General features: G+C 49.8%; 10 protein-coding genes across 10 annotated transcripts; 3 read left to right on the forward strand and 7 right to left on the reverse strand.

The window, feature by feature from the left end:
• Nucleotides 1–585: 585 nt before the first annotated feature.
• Nucleotides 586–1,413, reverse strand: N7533_000840 (uncharacterized protein; the record flags this gene model as incomplete). Its single annotated transcript, XM_057097490.1, has 1 exon — nucleotides 586–1,413. The coding sequence occupies one exon, from the start codon at nucleotides 1,411–1,413 to the stop codon at nucleotides 586–588; it is 828 nt and encodes a 275-aa protein (XP_056965983.1).
• Nucleotides 1,414–2,541: 1,128 nt separating this feature from the next.
• N7533_000841 (uncharacterized protein) lies at nucleotides 2,542–3,051 on the reverse strand (the record flags this gene model as incomplete). The annotated part of the gene is made up of 1 exon (XM_057097491.1): nucleotides 2,542–3,051. The coding sequence occupies one exon, from the start codon at nucleotides 3,049–3,051 to the stop codon at nucleotides 2,542–2,544; it is 510 nt and encodes a 169-aa protein (XP_056965984.1).
• A 1,255-nt stretch (nucleotides 3,052–4,306) lies between these two features.
• Nucleotides 4,307–5,294, reverse strand: met16 (phosphoadenylyl-sulfate reductase (thioredoxin); the record flags this gene model as incomplete). The annotated part of the gene is made up of 2 exons (XM_057097492.1): nucleotides 4,307–5,052; nucleotides 5,114–5,294. The coding sequence occupies 2 exons, from the start codon at nucleotides 5,292–5,294 to the stop codon at nucleotides 4,307–4,309; spliced, it is 927 nt and encodes a 308-aa protein (XP_056965985.1).
• A 1,992-nt stretch (nucleotides 5,295–7,286) lies between these two features.
• N7533_000843 (phosphoserine phosphatase SerB) lies at nucleotides 7,287–8,804 on the forward strand (the record flags this gene model as incomplete). The annotated part of the gene is made up of 3 exons (XM_057097493.1): nucleotides 7,287–8,102; nucleotides 8,168–8,425; nucleotides 8,484–8,804. 3 exons carry the CDS (start codon nucleotides 7,287–7,289, stop codon nucleotides 8,802–8,804), a joined length of 1,395 nt encoding a protein of 464 aa, XP_056965986.1.
• An 864-nt stretch (nucleotides 8,805–9,668) lies between these two features.
• N7533_000844 (lipoate synthase) lies at nucleotides 9,669–10,910 on the reverse strand (the record flags this gene model as incomplete). The annotated part of the gene is made up of 1 exon (XM_057097494.1): nucleotides 9,669–10,910. The coding sequence occupies one exon, from the start codon at nucleotides 10,908–10,910 to the stop codon at nucleotides 9,669–9,671; it is 1,242 nt and encodes a 413-aa protein (XP_056965987.1).
• A 645-nt stretch (nucleotides 10,911–11,555) lies between these two features.
• On the reverse strand, nucleotides 11,556–13,316 carry N7533_000845 (uncharacterized protein; the record flags this gene model as incomplete). The annotated part of the gene is made up of 2 exons (XM_057097495.1): nucleotides 11,556–12,545; nucleotides 12,621–13,316. The coding sequence occupies 2 exons, from the start codon at nucleotides 13,314–13,316 to the stop codon at nucleotides 11,556–11,558; spliced, it is 1,686 nt and encodes a 561-aa protein (XP_056965988.1).
• A 1,797-nt stretch (nucleotides 13,317–15,113) lies between these two features.
• Nucleotides 15,114–16,913, forward strand: N7533_000846 (putative ribosomal assembly complex component Ipi3; the record flags this gene model as incomplete). The annotated part of the gene is made up of 3 exons (XM_057097496.1): nucleotides 15,114–15,458; nucleotides 15,543–16,092; nucleotides 16,153–16,913. The coding sequence occupies 3 exons, from the start codon at nucleotides 15,114–15,116 to the stop codon at nucleotides 16,911–16,913; spliced, it is 1,656 nt and encodes a 551-aa protein (XP_056965989.1).
• A 1,513-nt stretch (nucleotides 16,914–18,426) lies between these two features.
• Nucleotides 18,427–19,039, forward strand: N7533_000847 (uncharacterized protein; the record flags this gene model as incomplete). The annotated part of the gene is made up of 2 exons (XM_057097497.1): nucleotides 18,427–18,899; nucleotides 18,958–19,039. The coding sequence occupies 2 exons, from the start codon at nucleotides 18,427–18,429 to the stop codon at nucleotides 19,037–19,039; spliced, it is 555 nt and encodes a 184-aa protein (XP_056965990.1).
• A 705-nt stretch (nucleotides 19,040–19,744) lies between these two features.
• On the reverse strand, nucleotides 19,745–20,697 carry N7533_000848 (putative short-chain dehydrogenase/reductase; the record flags this gene model as incomplete). The annotated part of the gene is made up of 3 exons (XM_057097498.1): nucleotides 19,745–19,807; nucleotides 19,861–20,582; nucleotides 20,655–20,697. 3 exons carry the CDS (start codon nucleotides 20,695–20,697, stop codon nucleotides 19,745–19,747), a joined length of 828 nt encoding a protein of 275 aa, XP_056965991.1.
• Nucleotides 20,698–21,516: 819 nt separating this feature from the next.
• N7533_000849 (WSC domain-containing protein) lies at nucleotides 21,517–22,296 on the reverse strand (the record flags this gene model as incomplete). Its single annotated transcript, XM_057097499.1, has 2 exons — nucleotides 21,517–21,923; nucleotides 22,011–22,296. The coding sequence occupies 2 exons, from the start codon at nucleotides 22,294–22,296 to the stop codon at nucleotides 21,517–21,519; spliced, it is 693 nt and encodes a 230-aa protein (XP_056965992.1).
• Nucleotides 22,297–23,204: the final 908 nt, after the last annotated feature.

Raw genomic sequence — 23,204 nt, forward strand, 5'->3', positions numbered from 1 at the left:
ATCTGTGAGATAACATACGAGGCACAGGCCTCATGTTCTGAGGGTTTTTCTTCAATTTAGTTTCAAGGCTGTGAGCCACCTAGGCGCTTGTCTTCAAGTGGGCCTAGAGTACTAGTGCCAGTGGTGGGAATTAAGCCTAACACCTGGCCCAGGTGACACTTCTTTCAAGTTGGTTACTACCAGTATCTCATTTTCTCGAATACTAGTACTTCTTTATAAACTATCAGAGCGACTTGGGATAGAACAACTATAAAATTTGGATACTACATGTCGGCTTTCTTCGCCCGAACGCTAGTGCCGAAGTTGAAAAGCTACAATGAACTGCTAAGAAGCCTCTCGGTTTAATATGTTGGGGCCCATTTATTATTCTATCACATCTCAATCTGGCTGGCAGACAGTGATGGCTCGGGGCGGATCTTCTACTATCGCAGATATCTCAGATATCAGTCTGGATCATGAGGTAGGCTCATTATGCTTCGTACTCTCTTTTCTCCCATCACGCAGTCTTGAGCTCTTTAAGCTCAGCAATTCGAAAATCATTGTCTTTCTCTGAGAAAACGACACTGCCTTCCCGAGGGTAGTGTCTTAGATCACAGCCTCTTTGCCGAAACTCAATGAATGTCCGGCTAAGGTTAGCCTGACGGATAGTTTTGGTCTTTTGAAATTTTTCCACAGGGTCCCAAGGACCTTTCTTCCCGCATCCCTGCCCAGTGCGATCTTTAGGCCCCCAACATTGGATTTCCGGGACCACGAGCCTTGCCAGGGGTGGATGGTCAATTTTGCTAGAACGATTTTCGTTTGAGGGCAATGGTGGCATTTGAATTTGACTTCCTGTGGGAGATCACCTCGCTCTTGGTCATGACGAAGCAGCCAATCAATCTGTTTAGGAGGCTTTTGGTGATCGTTAGCTATTCTTTTGAGTCGTTTCACAACGGCTTCTGACCATTTGATCCCCCTCCGGAGTGGTTTCAATCTCGGGTAGCTACCTTCACAATCAACGTGCCCACAGCCACCGTGGACTTGCCATGATACGTAAAAATTAGGACTGTTCTTGGACCAGTATGGAAACGGATGATCTAGGAAAATTTGATCACACGACCCACATTTCCGTGAAAGAACATCGTAAGGAATGGCGCGAAGAATAATCACATCAATTACCTGTTCCCTGCGATCCCGACATATCATTTTTCTATATGCTAGAAGCACCAAAATAGCGAGCTTGCTAAGCTCCAGCATTTCTGGATTGTCAGTCGATTCTTGAACAAAGTTGCGGGGGAGTCGGTACGCCAGCTCCAGATCCTCGCGAGATCTTATGGGCTCTCCGTCAAATCTAAGGCCTGGCTGATCGCGAATCAGTGCTGTAATTTGCCCGGGCAGATCTTCCCAGTTATCAACATCCTCCATATCTTCCATTATTAAAAGACAAGCTTCAATTCTCTCTCTGTACGAAAATTTTGACATCTCCGGCGATACGGGCACCCCCATTATCTTTTGAACCGCGGCCCAGAAGGACTCGATCGTTTGCAGACGGCGAAGTTGCTACTCAAAGTCAATCAATCAAGCTCATACGAACCATGGAGGGAGAGTTCTTAACAATACCTGGACCTCATTAGTAGTCTCAATATCCATTAGACCATTTGACATTCTTGGCATCAATGGGCCATCCACGCAGACTTTGCCTACTTTAAAATTATTCATGAAGTCGATAATCTCGTTGATCACCTCTTTTTCTCTCTTTGGAACACCACGAATCCTATGGGACTTGCTTTTGATAGCTCTACCCCGGGAAAGGCGCGTCGAAGTTGGGCCGATGCTTCGCCTTTCCAGCCCTCCCTCCTTGCGGTCACATCATGTGGAACAGCGAGGCTCATTCGGAGCTTTGGGCTTGACTCATAGAACTTGGATTCGAGCTGAATGCAGCCCAGCTTCGCGGCAATCTCCAGGGCCAAACCAAGAGGTCTCCCTTGAGTTCGTCGAATATTCCGCGGTCTTGAGTTTTTAAACAGGAGTTGCATGCCAATTCTGGCGGTAGGATCGGTAGGATTGAACAAGATTGTCCTCGCCGTACTCTTTAATTTTTACGATACTACCATAGCCGACAAGATAATTTACATTCTCTGCTCACCAAAAAGAGCCTTGAGACTTGGTGCATATCTCATCTTCTGGATCATGCAGACGATGAAGAATTTGCACGCTCTTGTTCCGGATATCTAACTTCAACTGAAGGCCAGAAGATTCTGTCTTTCCATTTTCCATTTGGCGTTATTGTTGTCAAAATAATGAAGCTGAATGGATGATTCAGTGATATTCTGAATGCGTGCATGGTGCTGCCATTCTGTTTGGGGGCAAGAGTTAGTTCACAGTATTTTCTCCAAGTCACCGCGCTTGGTCTTACAAAGATATCTGGGGAGGGGAGAGTAAAATTGTCACCATCGCTTCCGTCCAAATACCACTCGATATTACCATCACTGTCAATGAGAAAAGTGGACCAGCAGTGCCGGCTATTGAGAAGGTATTTATCGCCGATTCGCTGTATAGAATTCATGTGAAACCAATCCCAGCAGAAGACCTTGCAGTTCCGTTTCCCATAACGTTAGATGCGATCGATACTTTTGATAGATTCAAAGGAATTCCGGCTTCGAGAGCACTCCAGCTGAAGACAATTTCATTGGTCTTAATATCGATCTCGAAAATCCAATTATCCAAGATCCAGCCATCGACCAGTCCACCCACGGATGTAAGATCAGCCTGTGTCGTGTTGACAGCCGTTACAAGAATTGTCCCAAGGTCCGTAATAAATGACTCGTGGAGATCGGCGTAGCATTCGGGTTCCTCGTCATCACTGGTGACAAAGTTAGGCTTGGGACATATCTCATTGATTGGTGTATATTTGTCGTCAAGAATGATGACGGAGCCATATCCATGTCCGTTCTTGCTTCCTTTGCCGTGCCACCGAGTAAGAACTGGTTTTCCGTCGAGCTGCTGGGCAAAGAGGTTTGTTTGCGGTGCGGCAGTCTCCACGTACCACACTAGTTCACCCTCGTCTGTCATTATCATGGCCCCAGCTAGTTCTTTGGCATTAATATCGGTTGAATTTTCGATAGAAAGGGGTGAAGACAATTAGTCCTTTGCCAAGCTCGTCCCTGTCTTGATGACCTCTAGGACGGGTGGGTGAAATGTTCGCTCGGTAACGAAGGCTTGGTAAGGCCATAGTTTGGCGAAAGATACTGGAGCAAGCCCAACAATGACAAGGTATATTAGGCTAAAAAGAAACATGATAAATTGGCTTCAAAATAGTTTCTTCGAGTGGAGAGGTAGATCGTTGCTCTACGAATTCAATAACTAGAAATGCGGAACTGATATTTTGAATGAGAAACTGACTTAACGCCTACAATACTTAAATGAGTAGTAGTTACGGTAATCAGGCACCCTGTCGAATTGAAAAAATAATATTCGTTGTGAGATCGCTGAAAGAAAACATTTCCCACTAGCACGTCATCAGAATCTCCATCAGATCCTCACAGCCTTGATTTCACAGCTACATAAGCCAATATTATTATTCCGGGATTACTCCGACCAGCATACGGGGCGTGCTCAAAGTTTTGAAAATTGAACGAGGCAGACTCGGATGATCGCGGATCGACGGATCACGTCAGGCGACTTGATTAGGCAAGGAAATAGTTGTCGCTAGATAGTAAATTTGGGTAGGGAATTTCACTTTGGTAAAATATGTTTTCTCTGCAATTTTTAATGTAATTGATGTCGAACTCGTTTGGAAAGGCTGTACTGATGACTTTCAAATGTTTCAATCGGATTGAAACGCTCTTCCTTTAGGGTTGATACCACACGTGATCGGCTCCTGGATCGGAGCACGGCTGACGCACCTGAGCAACCCGCTGCAGTTGTAGTAACCACTGACTGAGATCAAAAATCCAATGGTTAAACAAAATTGAGCGCTACAATTGATGATTTAATGATTTACATGTTTCAAATGGAAGGACTGGTTTAATAAAGGCATCTTGTTATGCTATTTGATTCTATGTATCATGCAAGGGTCATTATAGTTGGGCCCCACTAGGGTGCCCGAGAACGGAGCTCAACTCCAAAAGGAGAACCCAAAAGGAATCAGGAGTTGGCATGCGAATAGACAGTGTAATTTCACTGTACTTTTGGAGTGGGAGTAAAATCCCAGGGACATAAAGGAAATCATCATATAAGGCTGGGCCGCTGAAAGAACAAAGAGGTATCATCCACAAATTAAACGCCGGGTGTATGCAATGAGACTGGAAAGACAAGATTGAAGAAATCACTGGGTAGCAGTAAGCTGATTCTGCAGAGCCTGAGTGAGAGCTTCCTCTTGACGCTTCATTTCCATCTCCATCAGATACTGGGCGTACTTGGAGCGGGGGTTGTGGATACCGCACTCAGTCTTCTGCTGGCCCTTCCAGCGACCGGAGCGCTCGTCCTCATTGTCGGCAACGGGCTGGGTGGAGTGCCAATCTCCAATGCTCTTGTAGCCACGGTCAAGCAAGGCATTGTAGGGAACATCGTTCTCCTTCACGTACTGCTTGACTTGGTCGAAGGACCAGTTGGCCATGGGGTTGATCTTGATAAGGCCGGCCTCGTCAACTTCGATGACATCAAGGTCACCACGCTTGCCACCTTGGCTGCGACGGCGGCCAGTCAGGACAGCGTGGACATTCATCTCACGGTAGGCACGTTGAGCGGGCTCGACCTTGGCAACCCAGTCATAGAGCTGGTCGTCAGTTTCCCAAAGACGAGAACCATACTTGGTCTCGAATTCGGAAGTAGTCTCGGCTCCGGCAGGCTTGTAGACATGAACGTTGTTGTTGGGATAACGCTTGCGGATACGGTCCACGAGGTCATGGGTCTCCTTGAAGTGGTACAAAGTGTCGAGAAAGATGAGGTCGACCATCTGGGGGCGGGGTACCTCCAACTTGGACAGCATATCAAGGGTGACCAGACCTGTCAGACCGAAGGCAGTGGTCTGGAAGAGGTGAGGGAGTGATGTGATGCACCATCTCAAGATATCTTGATGAAATGAGTCAGATTGATGTATAAAGGAGGGGTTGGGAGAGGTAAGGATATATACCTTGAGGCTCGAGGAACTGGAGCTGGCGATTAAGAAATTGAAGATGGGGCTTCGTGAAGACAATCTCGGGGATATATTCTTCAGATGAGCCACCGCTAACATATCCAGACTCGGTACAGTTGTCTCTTGAGTCAATACCCTCGAGGTCAGAGGGGTAACCGAGGGGCATCTTGGCCGGCATTGTGGCGGGAAGTATGTACTAAATGGCGAGAGATAGAGAGGGAGAGAGTAGAGAGAGAAGGTGTGTGCAAAAGCAAGTATGGAAAGTTAAGTAGTATGAGGTAATGGAGGATCAGGCTGTACACTGATGGTGGCCAGAAAGAGTATGAGAAGACAGAGAAGACAAGGGATAGGAATATAAGGGCAGACAGGAGCAATCACGACATCATTTCGGATGTTCGTGCCTGGCATCCCATCCGAACCCGCCATTACTGTTCATTCTGCCGCAATGGCAATCACGACATTGCAAAATACCGCCTGCTGAATCGGGGGGGGTTGCTGAAAAATTCGGGGTTTGTCATCCTCTGGGGGATCACGCAATTCCTGCATTGTTGGTCCCCGTGGGTCCCCCTACCACCGAATTTCGCAATTTGCTGGCCCCTGCTGGCCTGCTAAAGGGTCTCCCTCCCCCAAGGCACCATCCAGGGTCGAGTTGAAGCTAACCTGCTCAAGGTCTAGGGCTGATAAATTCCTCGGCTTCGGTCAAATTCAAATGCCTCCGGGTGGATTTGTCTCAACATCCCGGTCTCCATATTTCAAACCCCGCTGCTGACCAATGCATCTGGGGAAATCTTGGGAATTTCATGGTCTAAAGTTCCTAATCCATGATGTTAGTGGGGTAATATCCAGAAGATTCCAACTTGAAAGTTACCCGATCAAGGAAGCTTCCCTATGGATAGCATTGTGTGATTCATGAAGTATGTCATGGTGGAGTGGCAAGCGGAGAGATCTGCCAGGCTCGTCGTTGATGTGATCACTTTCACCGCCTAGCAGAATATTCGTCCTTGGCACAACTTAGTTCAAGCAAGTAGTAACTAATTAACAACCGATTTTATGTACCTTTCCCTTCTTTCTATTGTAGTTGTTTAAAGGGAGGAAATGATATAGGCTTGAAAGACTTTAATATCCTCATACGTAGATCATACCTAGGTATTTTCTGCTCGAGATTCGGAATATCGAGCATACGAATCCGAATCGGACTACTAATACCTACCTAGAGTAGTAACTAGATATATATATATAGGTAACCACTGGCACCGTGACCATGGCTCTACAACTTCAACTTGAAGTTCAAGTTCCAACCAACTTATAACTAGTGGGGGAAGGAGCTCGGCTCTCTCCAGGGCTTACAGTTTTATGAATCTTCCAAGTTGATCGCCAACTTGGAGTTTAAGTAATTTCCCTCCAACTCGCGGAAGCTCAAAGCTCCGGTGGATTTGACCACAACAGTAACAACACTACTACCTTGGATCAGCTCGCCCCTTTGGTGAACCTCAAAAAGATGTCCGATCAAGTCCACATATCAAAGCACAAGGTGGCTGTCAATCTTCTGTCCAAAAATCAACTTTCACACAAACATGACCCGGATAAAACAACTATCCAGAGCCACCGGACCCGCTTCGCTTCTACCTTTGTATGGGATATTAGAGGCTCCGTCACCCCACTTTTAGTCCCCACTATGTTGAATCCCACCAATCACTCGAATAATTTGGAGGTTTAAGCAAGAAAAAAAAAGATGTCTTGTATGCTGGTTTTACCCAGATTGTCAAGGCCCGAACCGCGAGTCGAACGCGGGACCTCGCCCATTGAGGAGATACCATGTTTTGCATGGAAGGGACATTTCAGAAACCTGAATGTGAATCCCGAAGGGCGAATCATACTGAATAGTTTGTTAGTGATCATTCACATGACTTGGGATGGGAACTGCGCTTACCCACTAGACCATCCGGGCTGGTTTGATGTCATATGTAGGTGATTTCTGGATCATAACCCCCAAACTCTTAAACTCTGTGGATTTATGATTGGCGGGGCCACGTGCTGATCGTCATTTTTTTTCTTGGAGGGGCATTTGCATTTGCTTTGCTTAATTTGCTTTGTTTGTGATTGATCAGGAACCGTCTATTCTTCCTCTTCAGCTGTCTCCGTTGTACTTTTTTTTTTAAGTTACCCCTCCATGGCCGACTCTAACCAGACCCCCCAGCGGCCCTCGCTGGGCCAAATGCGCAGCAGCTCGTTCCTCCAGGACCACCAACAATATAAGCCGCCCGTCCCGGTCAGCGCCAACATTGGTGAGGTCCTCGGCGCTCAGCTTGATGAAAGCCTGTCCACTCTCACAAATCCCATCAAGCCTGATCCCGAGCGTGTTCATGACAGCGGTGTCATCCACAGTATCTTCAATCACCAACAGACCCAACTTCCCCACGGAACCCCGCGCATCGTCGCAACCATCTTCTATAAATCCGCCAATCCCGTCCACCCTCACATTCACCCCGATGTCTCCCCTCACCTTGTCGCCGGCGACAAGCTGCCTTCCCCGCGCGTCCCGGAAGGTTCGGCCCCAACAGACGATCTGGAGAAGATTCCCCGAGAGCCATTCGCACCTGAACCCGAGCCTCTCGATCACCTGTATGGTCCTTATGTCTCGCAGCTGTGTTTGACCAATTTCCTGCAGATCTTGGATACTCTCCCGACTCCGTACCAGCGCACAAATACATCGCACCGGTGCTTAGATCGGGAACAGCACCCGCGCGTGGTGGAAGTCACATTCTCTCCCCCGCCTGACCCAGCGTATCTCTCCTTCGAGGACTTGCGCAAGCATGAGAGTATCTGGCGCTTTGAGCGCGAGTGGAATGTCGAGGTTGTTCTTCAAGAAGAGAGCGTCTTCCGCCGGCATAAGCGCCTTGCGGTCTTCGACATGGACAGCACCCTGATCGAGAACGAGGTGATCGACGAGATTGCCAAGTTCATCGGGGTAGAGAAGGAGGTTTCGGTAGGTTTCCTCGGTATCTGAAACTTGCGCAATAACCAAAAAAAATACTCATCAGCTTCTTGTAGGAAATTACCGAACGCGCAATGAACGGCGAACTGGATTTCTCCGCCTCCTTGAAAGAGCGCGTCGGCCTTCTCAAGGGTGTCCCGGCCGATGTTTTCGAGAAGCTCAAGTCCGTCATAACGATTTCAAAGGGCGCCCGTGAGCTCTGCCGTGCCCTCAAGGCCCTCGGGTACAAGATGGCTGTTCTCAGCGGAGGGTTCCAACCTCTTGCCGAGTGGCTTGCGGGGGAACTTGGACTTGACTACGCAGTTGCTAACCACGTAAGTCCCCAGTTCTAATTTCTCACTTATCCCACCCGCGCCTGCTAAACCCATACAGCTTGAGATCGACCCGGCCACCCAAACCCTGACCGGAAAATTGGTCGAATCCAAGCCCATCATCGACGCCGCCCAGAAGCGCACTCTCCTCATGTCGATCGCGGCGGAGAACAACATCCCCATCGCCCAGACAATTACTGTCGGCGACGGCGCAAACGATCTGCTCATGCTTCATGCCGCTGGCCTTGGTGTTGCCTGGCGCGCCAAGCCCAAGGTCCAGCTCGAAGCACCAACCCGCGCCAACGGCGAGAGCCTCGTTGATATCCTCTACCTGCTCGGCCTGGACAGCGAAGACGTCAACGAGCTTTCCAAGCTGCAGTAACTGCCCAACAGCACGGAGACCCTCACATTTCCAATTATCTTGTTGCGATCCAACACGATAGTGCGCATGCACGCACAACATTAACCCATTAGGCCCGTCACCGGGCCACAATATCCATTTGATCGATACCTCTAAGCCGACATGACAACACCTGGCGAGGGCATGTCGACATGCATTTCTTTTTTTTCTCTGGAGTTATTTGTGATTTCATCGGCACGAGACACCAACGGTAGAGCAGGAGCAGGAGCAGGAGCAGGAGTTGGCAGTGGATGCATTACATAGTCCAATCTAGCATCTGTTTTTCAATTTTTGCTTTCGCAGTGGATGGCAGTCTGCTTTTGGGGTACGGGGGTGGGGTGAGGTGGGGATGGGGCGTAGGTGAGGAAGTTGTATCATGCATTTTGCATAGAGCCCATAGCTGGAACGTAGACAATGTGATTGGTGGATTTTACCCAATGTGAGAATGTTCAGATACCTACTCGCAGATCAAGACGCAAGCAACCTAGACAACCACATGGTTACAGCTTATACGATGATACCCTAGGGTCACCTTGGAAGAACTGCTACTGCTATATTGAAGAACTTGTATTCTTTTTTTGGAAGTAACAAGGAAGTAGAATTCCTCGAATATACAGCAGAAACCGTTGATGGTACATACACTGTCGTGTTGAAAGATTGAACAGAAAAAAAAAAGATGAACAAGAAAGATAACACCAACCCAGCCCAAACCTAGAATGCAATCGGCGCCAAACCGAATAAACCACGAGAAAGAAGGCAGACAGAAAAAGTAACAAGTAGACCAAGACATTTGTGGTTTATTTCCCATGCGTATTATATTTTCTTTATTCCAGACAAAGGAAAATCTTATTGCGCCGCCTGGTCAGCGACAACAGTCTTGTCAACCGTGCCTTCGGTAGTCGTAGCTCCACCACGACGCTTCTTGAGAACATTCTCAATAAAGGCCTCACCGGCCTTATAACTGCTGCGAACCAGCGGGCCGGAAGCACAGTACAAGAAACCCATATCAAGGGCCCGCTGGCGCCAAGCCTCGAATCGGTCCGGAGTAACGTATTCCTCAACAGCCATGTGGCGCTTAGTAGGGCGCATGTATTGACCGAAAGTAACGACATCAACATCAACAGAACGGAGTTGACGAAGAGCATCCCAGAGCTGCTCATCCGTCTCGCCAAGACCCAGCATGAGCGAAGTCTTAGTGATAAGATCAGGACGCGCCTCCTTAGCAGCCTTGAGCACGCGAAGAGACTGCTGGAAAGTCGCGCGACGATCACGCACATACGGCGTCAAAGCCTCGACAGTCTCGACATTGTGTGCATAAACGTCCAGTCCAGACCGGGCGATAATCTTGGTCATCTCCACGTCTCCGCGGTGGTCACCGGTCAGACACTCGACCAGGATATTGGGCGCCTTCTGCTTGATCTTGATGACCGTCTCGGCGAAGTGGCGGGCACCGCCGTCCGCCAGGTCGTCCCGGTCAACACTGGTCAGAACGACGTACCCCAGGCCCCAGCGCGAGATAGCCTCAGAGGTATTCTCCGGCTCGTGCGGGTCCAGCGGGGCCGGGGCGCGGTTCGTCTTCACGCTGCAGAAGCGGCATCCGCGCGTACATGTGTCGCCCATCAGCATGATAGTCGCCGTCGCAGCAGCTTTGTCACCGCCACCCCAGCAGTCGGAGATATTGGGACACCGGGCCTCCTCACAGACGGTGTGCAGGTTCAATCCGCGCAAATCCTTCTTCAAGCGCTGGTAGTTCTTCGAATCCGGGATCGGGGTCTTCAGCCACTCGGGCAGTCGGGTGATTTCCTTCTTGCGGCCGGCCGGTCCGGCCATGGCTTTCTTGAGGGCATAGGCTTCCGCGGGGTCGAGGGGTTCTTCCTTGGGACCTGAGACGAAATCGGCGAACGATGGGCCTGCATTCAGCTTGTCCTTGAAGGAGGTCGCTTGCCGGCGGGTGCTTCCCGCTGGTAGGTTGGTGGCGGAGGAGGAATCGGTGGTGGCATAGGAGCGATATGAGGTGAGTGTGTAGGATGGAGTGACGGCCGATCGTACGGCAGCAATCCGTCGCAGACTCCGTGTTGGTGCTGACATTGTGTGAGGGGAAGAGGGGGGGTTGTTGAGCTTGAGGAGGAAGGTTCACGCAATGCGCAGAGAAAGATAGGATAGGCCAGGTCGAATCCCGCGGGAAAGCTGGATGACTCAGCAGGCGTGATCCGGGGGACTTTGGTTCCGCGGTTTTCGGTGAGGCGATCCGACAAGGTTTCCCTACACTTTAAATAATAGTTTAAAAAAGAGACGAGGAGGGAGGATAGAAACAGGTTTTTTTTTTTCAGAAGGGTGGTGGCAATTTTGGAGAAAAAAAGTGATGCTGGAAAGTGGATAGCTGGTTGCTATTATGATTATGCACTAGTATGCTACTGATTCTAATTGTACAGGTTGCCTTGCATGAAACGAACAAACGAAAAAGTAAAAGATAAGAGGGAATAAAAAAACCTTTCCCAAAAGAGTGAGCCGCAATGCCAGGGTATTCAAGAAACACCTAATCAGACCAAATAAACACCAAACAATGAGTCAATGAAAAATGTCAAATCAACCAAGTGGGAATCATTACTAGAAATTGAAGGAGTGAGGGAAGCAGGCCGAATGGCCATGACAGGAGTGAGTCAAAAAGGAGAAGAGATCAAGGAAGGGAATGGAGTTTGTCAAAACGGTGGAAGGAAATAGGTAAAGGAGGGATTATGTGGCCTTGGTTTCGAGGACCTGCGCCAGGACTTCGACTGCAGATTTGAGTGTGCTATCGGATCGTCCACAGATAGCAAATAGCAGGCTGTCAACCGTTTTCTCAACTTGTTGACGAAGATCACTGCTGCGGGAGCCAATGAACCGATCTTTGCGATGACTGGGAGAACCAGTCGGCAGTTGGATGCCCAGAGTGCTATATGCTTTTGTGGGAATGGCATCCACGGCATATATGTCGTTTCGGACAGATAATGAAGGTCTGCGGCGATGAGTCGCGGCGAGAGAAAGGAGATAGTTGCGAGCAATGACAGCAGCGCACAGGCAATCTAATAGATTCTCTGTGGCATCTGGGAAAATAGTGCGGAATGGCCGCAGAAGGGCCTTTTCGTCGTTCTTTCGGAGAAATACTATGACTGGTGATGTGAGACGTAGCATGTGCCGGGGGAAGTCCTTAACAGAGTGTTCGAGTTCTCCAAGGGTCCATTCGTGGTCGTCTATTGTCCACTCATGGCGCCATGAACCTTGTTTCTCCACGTCTTCCTTGTCAGACTTGATAGATCGGTCTGGGGAAGGGTGAGCAGGTGGTAGTGGTGAGGCCTGAGGGCTGACACTGCCTGATCGTATTTCAGGCTGGGGTGATGTTTCGCGCTCTCCCTGCGCGGAGTCCGGACGTTCACAAACAATAGTTGATGTGACACTGTCTGATGTTAATGATCCAGGATCAGTATACGTATCATCATCCTTGCTGTCTGGGTAACTGTCCAGGGAATAACCGGACTCTCGAGTGCCATAACCGCTATCAGACATAGCGAGGGGATTGTCTTGAGGCGTATCAGGGCTGAATGCTGAAACTTCCTCTTGGATCTGATCAGGGGTCATTGGGACTGCGTGCGCCGGTACAGGAGGTGGTACAGGGGATGGATCCAATGAGGGGAACGCGCAACAGATGGTGATGACTGTCGCGCAATATCTACTAATCGGGGTTTGCTAGCAACGGCAAAGCGCTGGGAATTCGATTAGCAAGATGAAATGTAAAAGAGAAAGAAAATATCAGAAACTTACCACAGGTTCATCAAGAGCTTTAGCCCCGGGAATGGCGTCTAATGAGGGCATAGGTGGATCCTTCTCAATGATCTGGAATTTTCTCCTGTTCGACACCCGAGGATTTTCATTTTGAATACCATTCGGAGATTCCAAAGGTACACCTTGGAGCCATGTCTTGCAATACGAGAAATTGTTGGGTACCCAACTTGCTTCGCTCGAGACAGTTCCAGTTCTCGGGCGTTGTGGTCTCGGTGACCTGTCTGAGACAGACTCAGCATTGAGGTCAGATGCAGGCGATGTGAAAGGAACCGGTGGAGCTCTAGGTCCATCTGATGGTGACGCCATTTCATCAGTCTCGCACTGCCGTATAAAATTCGAATGGGCTTCTTGCACGCTTGTTACGTCTGCCAGTCGTGGATCGACCGGACTTGTCTGCCAAGAACGATAGACAGTATGTGGCGGGTTCTGAACGTCTTCCAGTTGTTTTCCAACCTCTTCTGGAGTTTTCTCCTTGATTTCCTCCTGAGAAATTTCCGTTGGTTTCTCTGTTGGCTTTTCAGTTGGCTTCTCTGGAGTCGGCGCTTCTAACTCATAGGGGCCATTCTCTCCGTCCGCGTTCGAAACTTCCTTGCAGGCGAAGTAAGATTCAGGTCCCGTACTTGCAGGTCTCGAATCCGATATGGGAGGACTTGGGAGCAGTCCAAAAGCAGACATACTTGTTGATATCAAGTTTTGGTCAGATCTCCACGTTCGCAATGAATGGCCGGCCGGCGGCTTCGATTGCCGAGCTGTCTTGGGTGCAAATGGCGGCGCACCGTCGCATGATGTTGATACTGGGGAGGTTACCGATGCCGGTGATTTAGGTAGCATGAGCTGAAATGGTTCTTTCATTCTTCGCACTGAACGGAACGGAGACATTGTGGTTTGTCCGCGATCCATGGAGAAACGTGGCAGCGATGGTGAAACTTCATATTCTGATCGTGGTATGGCGGGGGCCGGCACAAATGATAAACTCGGAAATTGCCTACTCCTCCTTCGGGGTTGATATGTAGGCGACCATCGGCGTGGCGACGGGATGGGCTCGCCAAGAGCCATAGCATCGTGACTTAATGAAGACGAATAGGAGTCCTGGTTTCTGATGTGAGTTTTGATAGGAGCCGGGAAGCATGGATTCGCAGGCATTTTGGCGGTGCCACCGTCCATGGTGGCCATGGCGCGGCCTTGATATGAAGCAGTCCTGTTCGCAACTAGATAGAAGCGAAAAAAGCAAAATGACTGGTCACACAAGCGCTACCTGGATGAGAATGCGATGGGTCGAGTGAGGTGAGAGATTACCGGTCAAAACAAAACCGTCAGCCAATGCAGGGGCTCGATATGTCCTTATACAAACTGTGTTGCTAGCCAGGTAGTTTCCGGTGGATAAGGGTCACCAGGGACTACAGTATCCCTTGACAGGAATCACCACCCTGCCTCAAAGAAACCCGGGCATGCTGAAAATGAGCCCCCTTCAGGCTTCCCCTCCGGCACTCAACCAACTTAACTCACAGCAGGCACGGGCCAGGACAATAATAGTGAGAATGAGCTCGCCCCATCCTTGCATTCCTGTTCAGAGTGAGATCAGAGCAGGGCGACGAGGTTTGATTGGACCCGAATTCCAGATCTGGGTCCTGCAGGCGTCCGTCAACGTGGATGGACCCTCCCCCGTCGCCAAATCTCGTCATGGACCAGCGGGAGAGTGGAGCTTAGGAATGAGACAATTGGGATGGACAGAAAGGAAAAGGGTGGCCGTGGCGAATCAGACCCTGCAAAAGGGCAACAGGATCGTCAACAGGGTGTATGCGAGCGGGTCATCATTGGATGTTGTGTCTCGCCGTCACCCCTGGTGAAGAGGAGAGGGTTCATCCCTTGCATTGTCCGGCTCATGCCTGGATGTGGTCTGAAACTGGAGTATAAAATGCTTCGCCATGGCGTTGGATTCCTGGCCAGTGACCGTTGCCATTGTGTAGAGAGAAAATTTGGAATCAAATCCACGTATTGTAGAGCAGGATTTGACCACGGAAGTGACGTGTTCCTGGCAGATTCGTGATCGGCTGTTTCATATCGTTGCATACTTGGTGTTTAGTCGGCGAATTGTTTAGATAGTGGATCATAGATCATTGACAGGTCCAACTTTCTGACCCGCGTAGACTGATAGATGTGAGTTTTTTTCAGTTGGAACTTTGTAAGATTAAGGCCACAGGACTGTGATCGTGTTTGATCGGACAAGTAGAGTTTCATACTGATCACATCCAGCCCGGGGTGGATGGCGCGCATCTTGGATATTTCCCGGTTGGCGGGAACAGAAGGTCCAAACATGACAAACATGACAAACATGGCAAAGACATCGGCTTATCGCTGAGCTTATCGCAATCCAACGACCGGAAAAAAAAAGTTGACGGCTGGGAAGGCATTCGGAAACTTAGCCTCCCCATATTTCATGCACGACCCCTCTTCAGGGCCCCCTCATTCTCAATGCTTTCCGAATCATTCGTCGCATCGACGCTGCTCTCTGCTAAATCTTCGGCCGCCACCCTGAGAGATGTCGGCATTTGCCTGCAGGAATTCCAGCCTTCTCCTCAAATTCGATCCACTTTCAAGAAGAGCTCAACTCATCCCAATGGCCTGGCCGTGAGCCCTACGCACATTTTCGCCGCACAGGCTGACAAGGCCGTCATTCACGTTTATAGTCGAGAGAAGGGAAACCAAGAGGCCCTTGTTCCTTTCCCAGAGCGCATCCGCAGCATTGCTGTTGCTGGTGCCAAGTATGGCGATGTTCTGATCCTTGGCACAGAAGGTGGCCGGCTGATCGTGTGGGAGGTATGAAACTAGTTCAGCCCTTATCTTGTTGACGGCATGATCTGTCATATTAATCCGCGCTGAAATTAACTTGCGAATTTCTAGACCTGTACCGGACGCCAAGTATCCACTACCGCCTCTCATCTTCAGCCCGTCACCTCAATCGTTGTCGATCCCACCTCGAACTTCATCCTCTCCGGCTCGCCTGATGCTGCTGTGCATGTCTGGTCCTTGCCCGGAATTCTCTCATTTTCGAAGCCCACCTCAAGCCAAACACGCCAGCCCTCCAATGCCCCCATCCGCACTTTTTCTAACCATCGCGCCGCCATTACCGCTCTCGCGATTGGACACAGCAATGGCCGACACAACATTGCGGTCTCAACGGCGAAGGATAATACAGCAATCGCATGGGACTATCATACAGGTCGGGTTCTGCGGACATTTCTCCTCCCATCTTCTGCGACATGTGTGGCGCTGGATCCCGTCGACCGGGCTGGCTACGTTGGATACGAAGATGGAAGCGTGCAGTCAATAGATTTCTACCGTGGCAACACAGCGCAGCACACCATCCACGATGCCTCGCTTCAATCCACTCCAGCACAAGTGACCTCGGAAGACCGATGGCTTCCACCTTCGGCCGACTCAGGCTCGACCCGTGCCTGATCCCTATCTTATGATGGTACGATTCTGCTCTCGGCGCATGAAAGTGGAAAAGTTTTGTCATGGAACATTGCGCGCCGCAAGTTTGCGACAACTGTCGGCGACTACACGCACCCCGTTACAAACTTAGTCGCGTTGCCACCAACCGGCCTTCAGCCGGCTTCGAAGGAACTGAAAAGAACCGCTCACACCATCGTCAAGCCCCGTCATGATAATGCCTCCTCCGATCCGTCGTATGCCCCAGGCGCTGTCCCAGCCGACTACGTTTTCAACACCCACATCACTGCTCCCTCTCAACCCCGCAACCTTAAATCGACTCTTTTCTCCCAAGCCCTCACACATGCAAGCTTCCCCGACTCAATGATCGACGATGGTCTTGCTGAATTGGCCGCACTTCGCACCTCAGGCGGATCTGACGTCACTCGTGTTGTGCCCGTGACATCTACCATCTCAGAGCCTACTGAGGACGCATCCTCCCGAGACAACCACGTCACAGAGCTGGAAACCGAAGTGGCCATGCTCAAGAAGAAGGCAGCGGTGAATGATACTGCTCGGCACGCTACTGCGGATGAGGTTGTGCAATTGCGCTCGGACCTGGCGACCCTGCAGGATTACATCAATGAATTGCATGAGAAGCAAGAGGCCGCACAACGTGACAAGGTCGCGCGTCAAGCAAGGAAGGAAGAACGTGAAATTAAGAAGCGGGAAGCGTGGCTCGCTGCTGAGAAAAAAGGGCGCAATGGCGACGCCGCCATGAAGAAGATGGATGTTGATGGTGATCTAACCAGCGACTCAGATGACCTCAGCGATGAGTAAGGGGTTCTTCACAAAAGCATTTTCCGGGATATATTGTGTAGAATTTTGGGCTGGAGTCAAGGTCATACATTTTTTACTCATATACTACTCAAGGGCACAGCTTCTTTCCCACCAGTACCGTGGCTCTAAGCTTTCGGAGTGCGCAATAACATTTCATCTAATGATCTGAGCTAATACCTACTTCTCTTGCATCACGCCTACATAGGAAGAAAGCTAAATTCTAGTAAATCGAATGCTTACAGTAATACTTTTAAGGCTCTCCAGAATGCAGGTAATAAACTTGGAATCTTGAAAGATCACAAACTACAGAAACTCCAAGGTTGTAGGTATTGATAGATCCCACGCGATCGCCGAAATGTTGTATTGTCGCGCATTTGACCCTTCCTTGAGACTGTTTTGGCTGGTTCGTGAGACCCGATCAAACTAGGCTTCGCTCCGTCTGACTCATATACACCTTGTATCATTTGGAGGTCTGTATGGCAGTATCCAGCGGCGGCGATTCTGATGATAATGTTGTTTGAACCTAAATCGGTTGGAACGTCAACGTCACGGACCTCGTACCCCTTGTTGAAATCCTTCACAACCGCCGCTCGAATTGAGTTAGGCTTTTGATTTGTCATGGTTGGACGAAAAATCGATTGTTTGAAAAATGATCCTGAAACAGTCCGATTTGAAAATGAAGACTTTGGGGTTTCATTTCTTTGCTTGCTTGAAAACAAGCTGGGTGAGGGAATCGGAACATCATTTGGCAGTCTCCGTTATTTGTTCGAGCTCCAAGTGATGAAAACAGCCATGTGCAAGAAGCTAACTCGACATTGAAGAAATATCCCGCTACGCATGATCAAAGGTAAGCCCGGCTCTAAAGCTAGATAAGATCTGTTAACGAAATCTGCCACCATAGGGTTTGTCTTGACCAAGCTTACTCACCAATGACGCAAATATTTGATAATGTACCTTTGTTCTTCCACAAGCTCCCGAGAACCTTCGCAGAAGCTCTAGAGTCGCTTAGACATCAGATAACTCAGGCCTACCGTTAATTTGCGTGACTTGTGGCTTGCTGGGTGGCAATTCAAGGACAAGTGTTTCCAGAAGTACATGTAAACCTTCTTCGCATTTACCCCACTTGAATGGCCTCGATTGATCGTTTTCTGGGTTCCCGGGCACATGCTTTATCTTGAGCTTCTGATTTCTCATCCTGCGAGCTCTTTAATTGGTGCCCACCTGGACCTTCAGGGGTCTCGCCAGGATCTGATATTCGTCCGCGTTGACCCGAGAGGATCGCCGCCAGACTCCATGATGTCAATTTGCCTCGTCTCTTGCCACAATATAGACTATATCAACATTCGAGATAATGCTGTTCAATAATACTGTGTATGAAGAGAGGGGTTATATGAATTTTCACGAATCAACGAAGTACGTTTCATTCCACGACTCACGCACCATATCAACTTGAACTTGAACTTGAACTGGCAACATCTAGTGTTCAATTTACCCACTCTATCTTTCGCCCATAATGTCAGAATCCTACTCACGTACTTCCTACTACTATAATTCCACCACGAGCAACAGCGGTGACACAACCACCAGCGGCCACCGCTCCTCAACATTCTCCCACACCGACCACGACGGCACAACCATCGTCCGCACAGCCTGGCAAGACCTCGGCCAACCCGCCGTACTCGAAGAACGACGCTACGATCAAACAGGCCAAGAAGAGCTCGCACTCCCAGGTTCCGGGGGAACATCTGCAGGCGGAGTCCGACGGATCACAGACCTAGACGAGGAAGACGCCGCTGGGTCTGCGGCAATTGATACGGGTAATGCATATGGCGCCACGAAGCTCGGCAGATCTGTAGACGATGATGTGGACAGAGGCTCATTCGCCACAGAGGTGTATGATCCCGGTTCTGGGGCGTATGATGAACACTCCGATTATGATGTCGGTGGGGGTTCGCGGCATCATCGGGAGATGAAGGATTCGGGGGGGTCGGGTGTTCCATCGGGACTTTGATGTTGATAGGTCGGGATTGTCGTCTTTTGCTAGGGAGAGGAAGGTTTTTGAAGATCCGCAGTCTGGGACGAAGGTGCAGCGGGAGGAGGATGTTGATGTTTCGGATATCATCTAGTTGGTGCAGTGGAAGACCTTGCAAGTGAAGAAAAATATGAGAAATGGAATGAGTGGAGTATGATGTCTGGACAACACCCGGTTATACTGCACGAAAGTTGACCAGAGATGCCTCAAACTAAGGAATGGTTTCATTGATGAAAAGTACATACCCAATAATAATAGAAAATGAATAAAACAGACTGAGTGTGAAATGCAACCCAAAACGTAGTACACGGTCTATGGCATAGAAATAATGCCCCGTCTCCAGAGCTTCAAGTTAAATACGACGAAGTATTCCTCCGTCAATTCAGCCTGGAAAGGAAACATATTTCCGGATGATAATTGAGGTTGTGAATTCTGTACGGCCATACAATGCTCAACTTGATCTTCAACCTCGGTCAGTCCATATAATACTTTAAGAAGACATTCGACAGGGACGAGTATCGGGAATGTTTGAGATAGGAATACTAATAGCCTGTGGTACTGGCTTGCTAATATATTAAGTAGAACACCATGGTAATGAAATGATCGATGGGAATGTGGATGGAGATGAAGATGGAGATGGAGAGAAGAGGGAAGAGGAAGACTGCTGATCACGCTTGAATTTGCTACTTCCTTCAAGACACAGCACAATACAACACAAACCAGCATGCCCTTTTACAAACAATCCATAAGAGATTAACTTTGTATATCTAGTTATCAACATACAATGACTGACATGATTCTACCGAATAGTGAAGCCGCCATCAACTCGAATGTCCGCACCATTGATCATCCCACTGGAGTCCTATTCAACGAGTAAGTATCATATACAACCAACACACATTGACGCAGACTTACCTGACAAAGGAACAGAACAGCATCAGCCACCTCCTCCGGAAGCGCAAACTTGCCAGTGGGGATACTCTTCAAAAAAGCCTCCCTAACCGTTTTCTCACCCCAAGCCTTCTGCCCCAGCGCGGTCCACGCAACAGTCGGAGAAACTGTATTAGACGTGATCCCCCGACCCGCCCACTCCGACGCCATACTGCGAGTCAACCCACCAAGAGCAGCCTTAGAAGCGCAATAAGCACCATGCCGGTGCAAAGCCGCATGCGCAGCCTGCGAAGAGATACTCACGATCCTCCCCGGCGGAGGCAAACCAGCCGACGACTCCGCAACCTTTGACGCAGCAAAGTACAACCTCGCAAAGGCCTGCGAGCAGAGCATGGGACCAAAGACATTCGTCGTGAGATGCTTCATGGTTTCCTCAGGCGGCGTGATCTCCATATCGCTGAGCGAGACATACCCAGCCGTATTGATCAAGATACTTGGGAAAACCCGGTCGGCCAGCGACGACGAAGCCGGACCAACAATCTCCTTCTCGAGCGAGTCGAATGCTGACTGCACCGAGTCCGCAGACGTGATGTCGCACTCATAGGTGCGGATATCGTCCATGTCGGTACCACCGTACCCAGCCTCGAGCAACTCGTCCCGTCGCTTCGCTTCAAAGGGCGCGTAAAGGATCGCGACTTGGGCGCCTTGCTCGCGCAGTTTCTTGCCAATACTCGAGCCCAGTCCGCCTGTCGCAAATCGGGGTTAACCCTGCCTCGTCATCCGAATCATCGCTGTCGGGTGATTTGTGGTTCTCCTACCTAGGCCTCCGGGGAGGATGGCTAATCTGCGAGCGAATGCCATGGTGCTCTGCTCTGCTCTGCTCAGCTCCGCGAATCAGAACGTTCTCTGCCGCGCGATAATTAGTTAATTTAGGCCCGGGAGATATGATGGTCTGTGTTGCTATAATATTGAATCTTGCTTGACGTTTGTGCCCGCTTCCCCTCGTCAAAGCGAGCAGTTGACGCTTCGAGTAATGATCGGTGTTCTCCCCGACTTGCTTTTCCGGGGGGAATACTATGGGGAATCTGACGTCAAGCCGTCCCACCACTCATTTAAATTGGCTGACTAGCGCTTACCTGACGTTTCCCAGTTGACATGTCACTCTACGGAGTACTGATGGTCTTTTTTTGCATTGAATGAGGTTCAGCGTAGGGATTTGCGTTTTCTGTAAAAGAAATGACTGTCGGCGCAATTGAGGAACTCCTCGCAAAGCTCAATTCGTGACTGTCGCAGACGAAACTTGGATCAATTTGGACATACTCAAGCTACTAGATTACAAGGAAGATTATTTCCGAGGATAGTGAAGTCCATTCGGTGGTATGCTAGGCTAGGCTACTAGTACTACTAGTAACTTCAGCTTGTAAAGATCGGATCACCAGATCCATTAACGAATGTGTGAATACCAAGGTATATCGCGAAATCCCGCGCGCCAGTCCCAGGCCCCTTCGAAACACCAACCGGCCTCGACCTGCGAGACCGAATGATAGAGAAACCCGCCAGTCCTCACCGGAACCGGATGTCGTTTTGTGTATGCAGTAGGAAATACATTATACAAAGAGCAACGGTATAAGTACAACAGCGCGAGAAACAAAGACTCGAGCAGTGCTTGGAATCCGCTTCTTACAGAAGCAGACCAAGGCCAGCAACGAAAGCGCCGGCTATGGGACCAGCGCGGAGAGTGGCGGCGGCATTGGTGGAAGAGGGTGTAGAGCTCGCGCTTGCGGCGGTGATGCCAGGGGCAGATGTGACCTTTGCATTTGCGGTGGCAATGGCCGAGGCGCTAGCGCTGGCCTTGGAAACCATAGATGCCGGTGCGGTCAGGATGTTGGTGGGTACGTTGGACTCGTTGATATTTGTAGGTGCGACAACGATTCCGCCGCCAGCGGTGGTGGGAGAAGAGTTGGTAGAGGTTGTAGCAGCCATGATGATGGTGTCTGTTGAAGGCGAGTCGGAATCCGAGTTCGAGTCCGAGTTCGAGCTGGAGTAATCGCCCGTGCTGAGAACAGTATAGAATCCGTCACCTCCGCCTGTGTTAAGAACATATTAGCCGCTGTTATAGAATATGCCATTGAAAGAGGCTCGGGCTGTAACGCCGCGATTGGGGCTTGGCTCACATTTATCCTCAGGCCAGCCTTGGCAATCGATATTGCACTTATCATCATCGACCTTTGCGGATTCGGCGGGGAGCTTATCAGAGCAAGCGCAACTCTTGCCGCCACTCAGGGCGGCAATACGGTATCCGCCCTCAGAGCATTTATCTGTGCACCAGCCATAGTCCATGAATTGGAACCCGGCCTGGTTTGTCAGAGAAGAAACCTTGGAGTAGCAGCCTAGAGTCGAAGTATAGCCCGCAACGACCGGCAAAGCGAGCGCGAGCGCAGAGAGGTATTGGGAATGCATATTGCGATATGTGTCACAAGGAAAGAAAAGAGTCCAGGAAGGGAATGGAAAGAGAGTGTAGCCGAAGAGAGGGTAGGGTGTTGAGTATGCGGAATGCGGCGATGAAACGAAGGATAGTGTCGCAAACGCAAAACACAAACACAAATGTCGAAAAGTAACTTAAAGGAGAAAGGCCCCGGAGAACAGCAAGCCCTGTCTCACTTATACCCTCGTCTCAGTGCGACGGTCCCAAAAAACTGTTCGCCCTCTCAGGAACACCCGGAGACCCGTAATAATTTTATGGAGCCTCGAAATGGAGACGATGACATCTTGGTGCACTCTGATCAGCTTCTGAAACACTAACCGAGTGTTCTATTGAACTCTCCATTGCGCCGTGATTGGTCGGAACCTCGAGATCGTCCCGATCGTCATCCCCGGAGTGGGCGCCTTGCTGGGCATTTATTTTCCCTTTGAGGCGTTCAATTGACAGAGCCGTCTCAAGCCAATGGCGAAACGGAGGAGCTTGGTTTGCCACTTGGTTCGATTCGGAATAGCTACATCCCCGCTACATTTTTTGGGTTGGGTATCCCCCCCCCTGTGTGCTCCCTTGAAGATCGACAGATCAGCCTCGGCAGAAGCCATTGAAGGAAAGGAGTGGCAGAAAATTTTCGTGAAGGGTTGACAGCGAATTACCGTCGGGAATGAGTTGGTGGTACGGCGTGGAAGGATCGCGAGGCTGTACTTCGTACCCTTTGAGTACTTTTCTGCGAGAAAAAGCACCGGCGTGTCCCTGATCCATCCAGGGTTCCACGTTATCTTCTTAGCTTCTTCCCTGGGTTCCACCCATCCACCGCCGGAACCAAGAACGCAACTCTTGGCCGGGTTAACCCTTCTTCCAGAATTGTCAGAATCCCAATCCCCTTGATCAT

The sequence above is a fragment of the Penicillium manginii genome, assembly GCF_028828005.1.
Source record: "Penicillium manginii strain IBT 31320 chromosome Unknown utg000001l:1.0-3466041.0:1.0-3467806.0, whole genome shotgun sequence".
Lineage (NCBI taxonomy): Eukaryota > Fungi > Ascomycota > Eurotiomycetes > Eurotiales > Aspergillaceae > Penicillium > Penicillium manginii.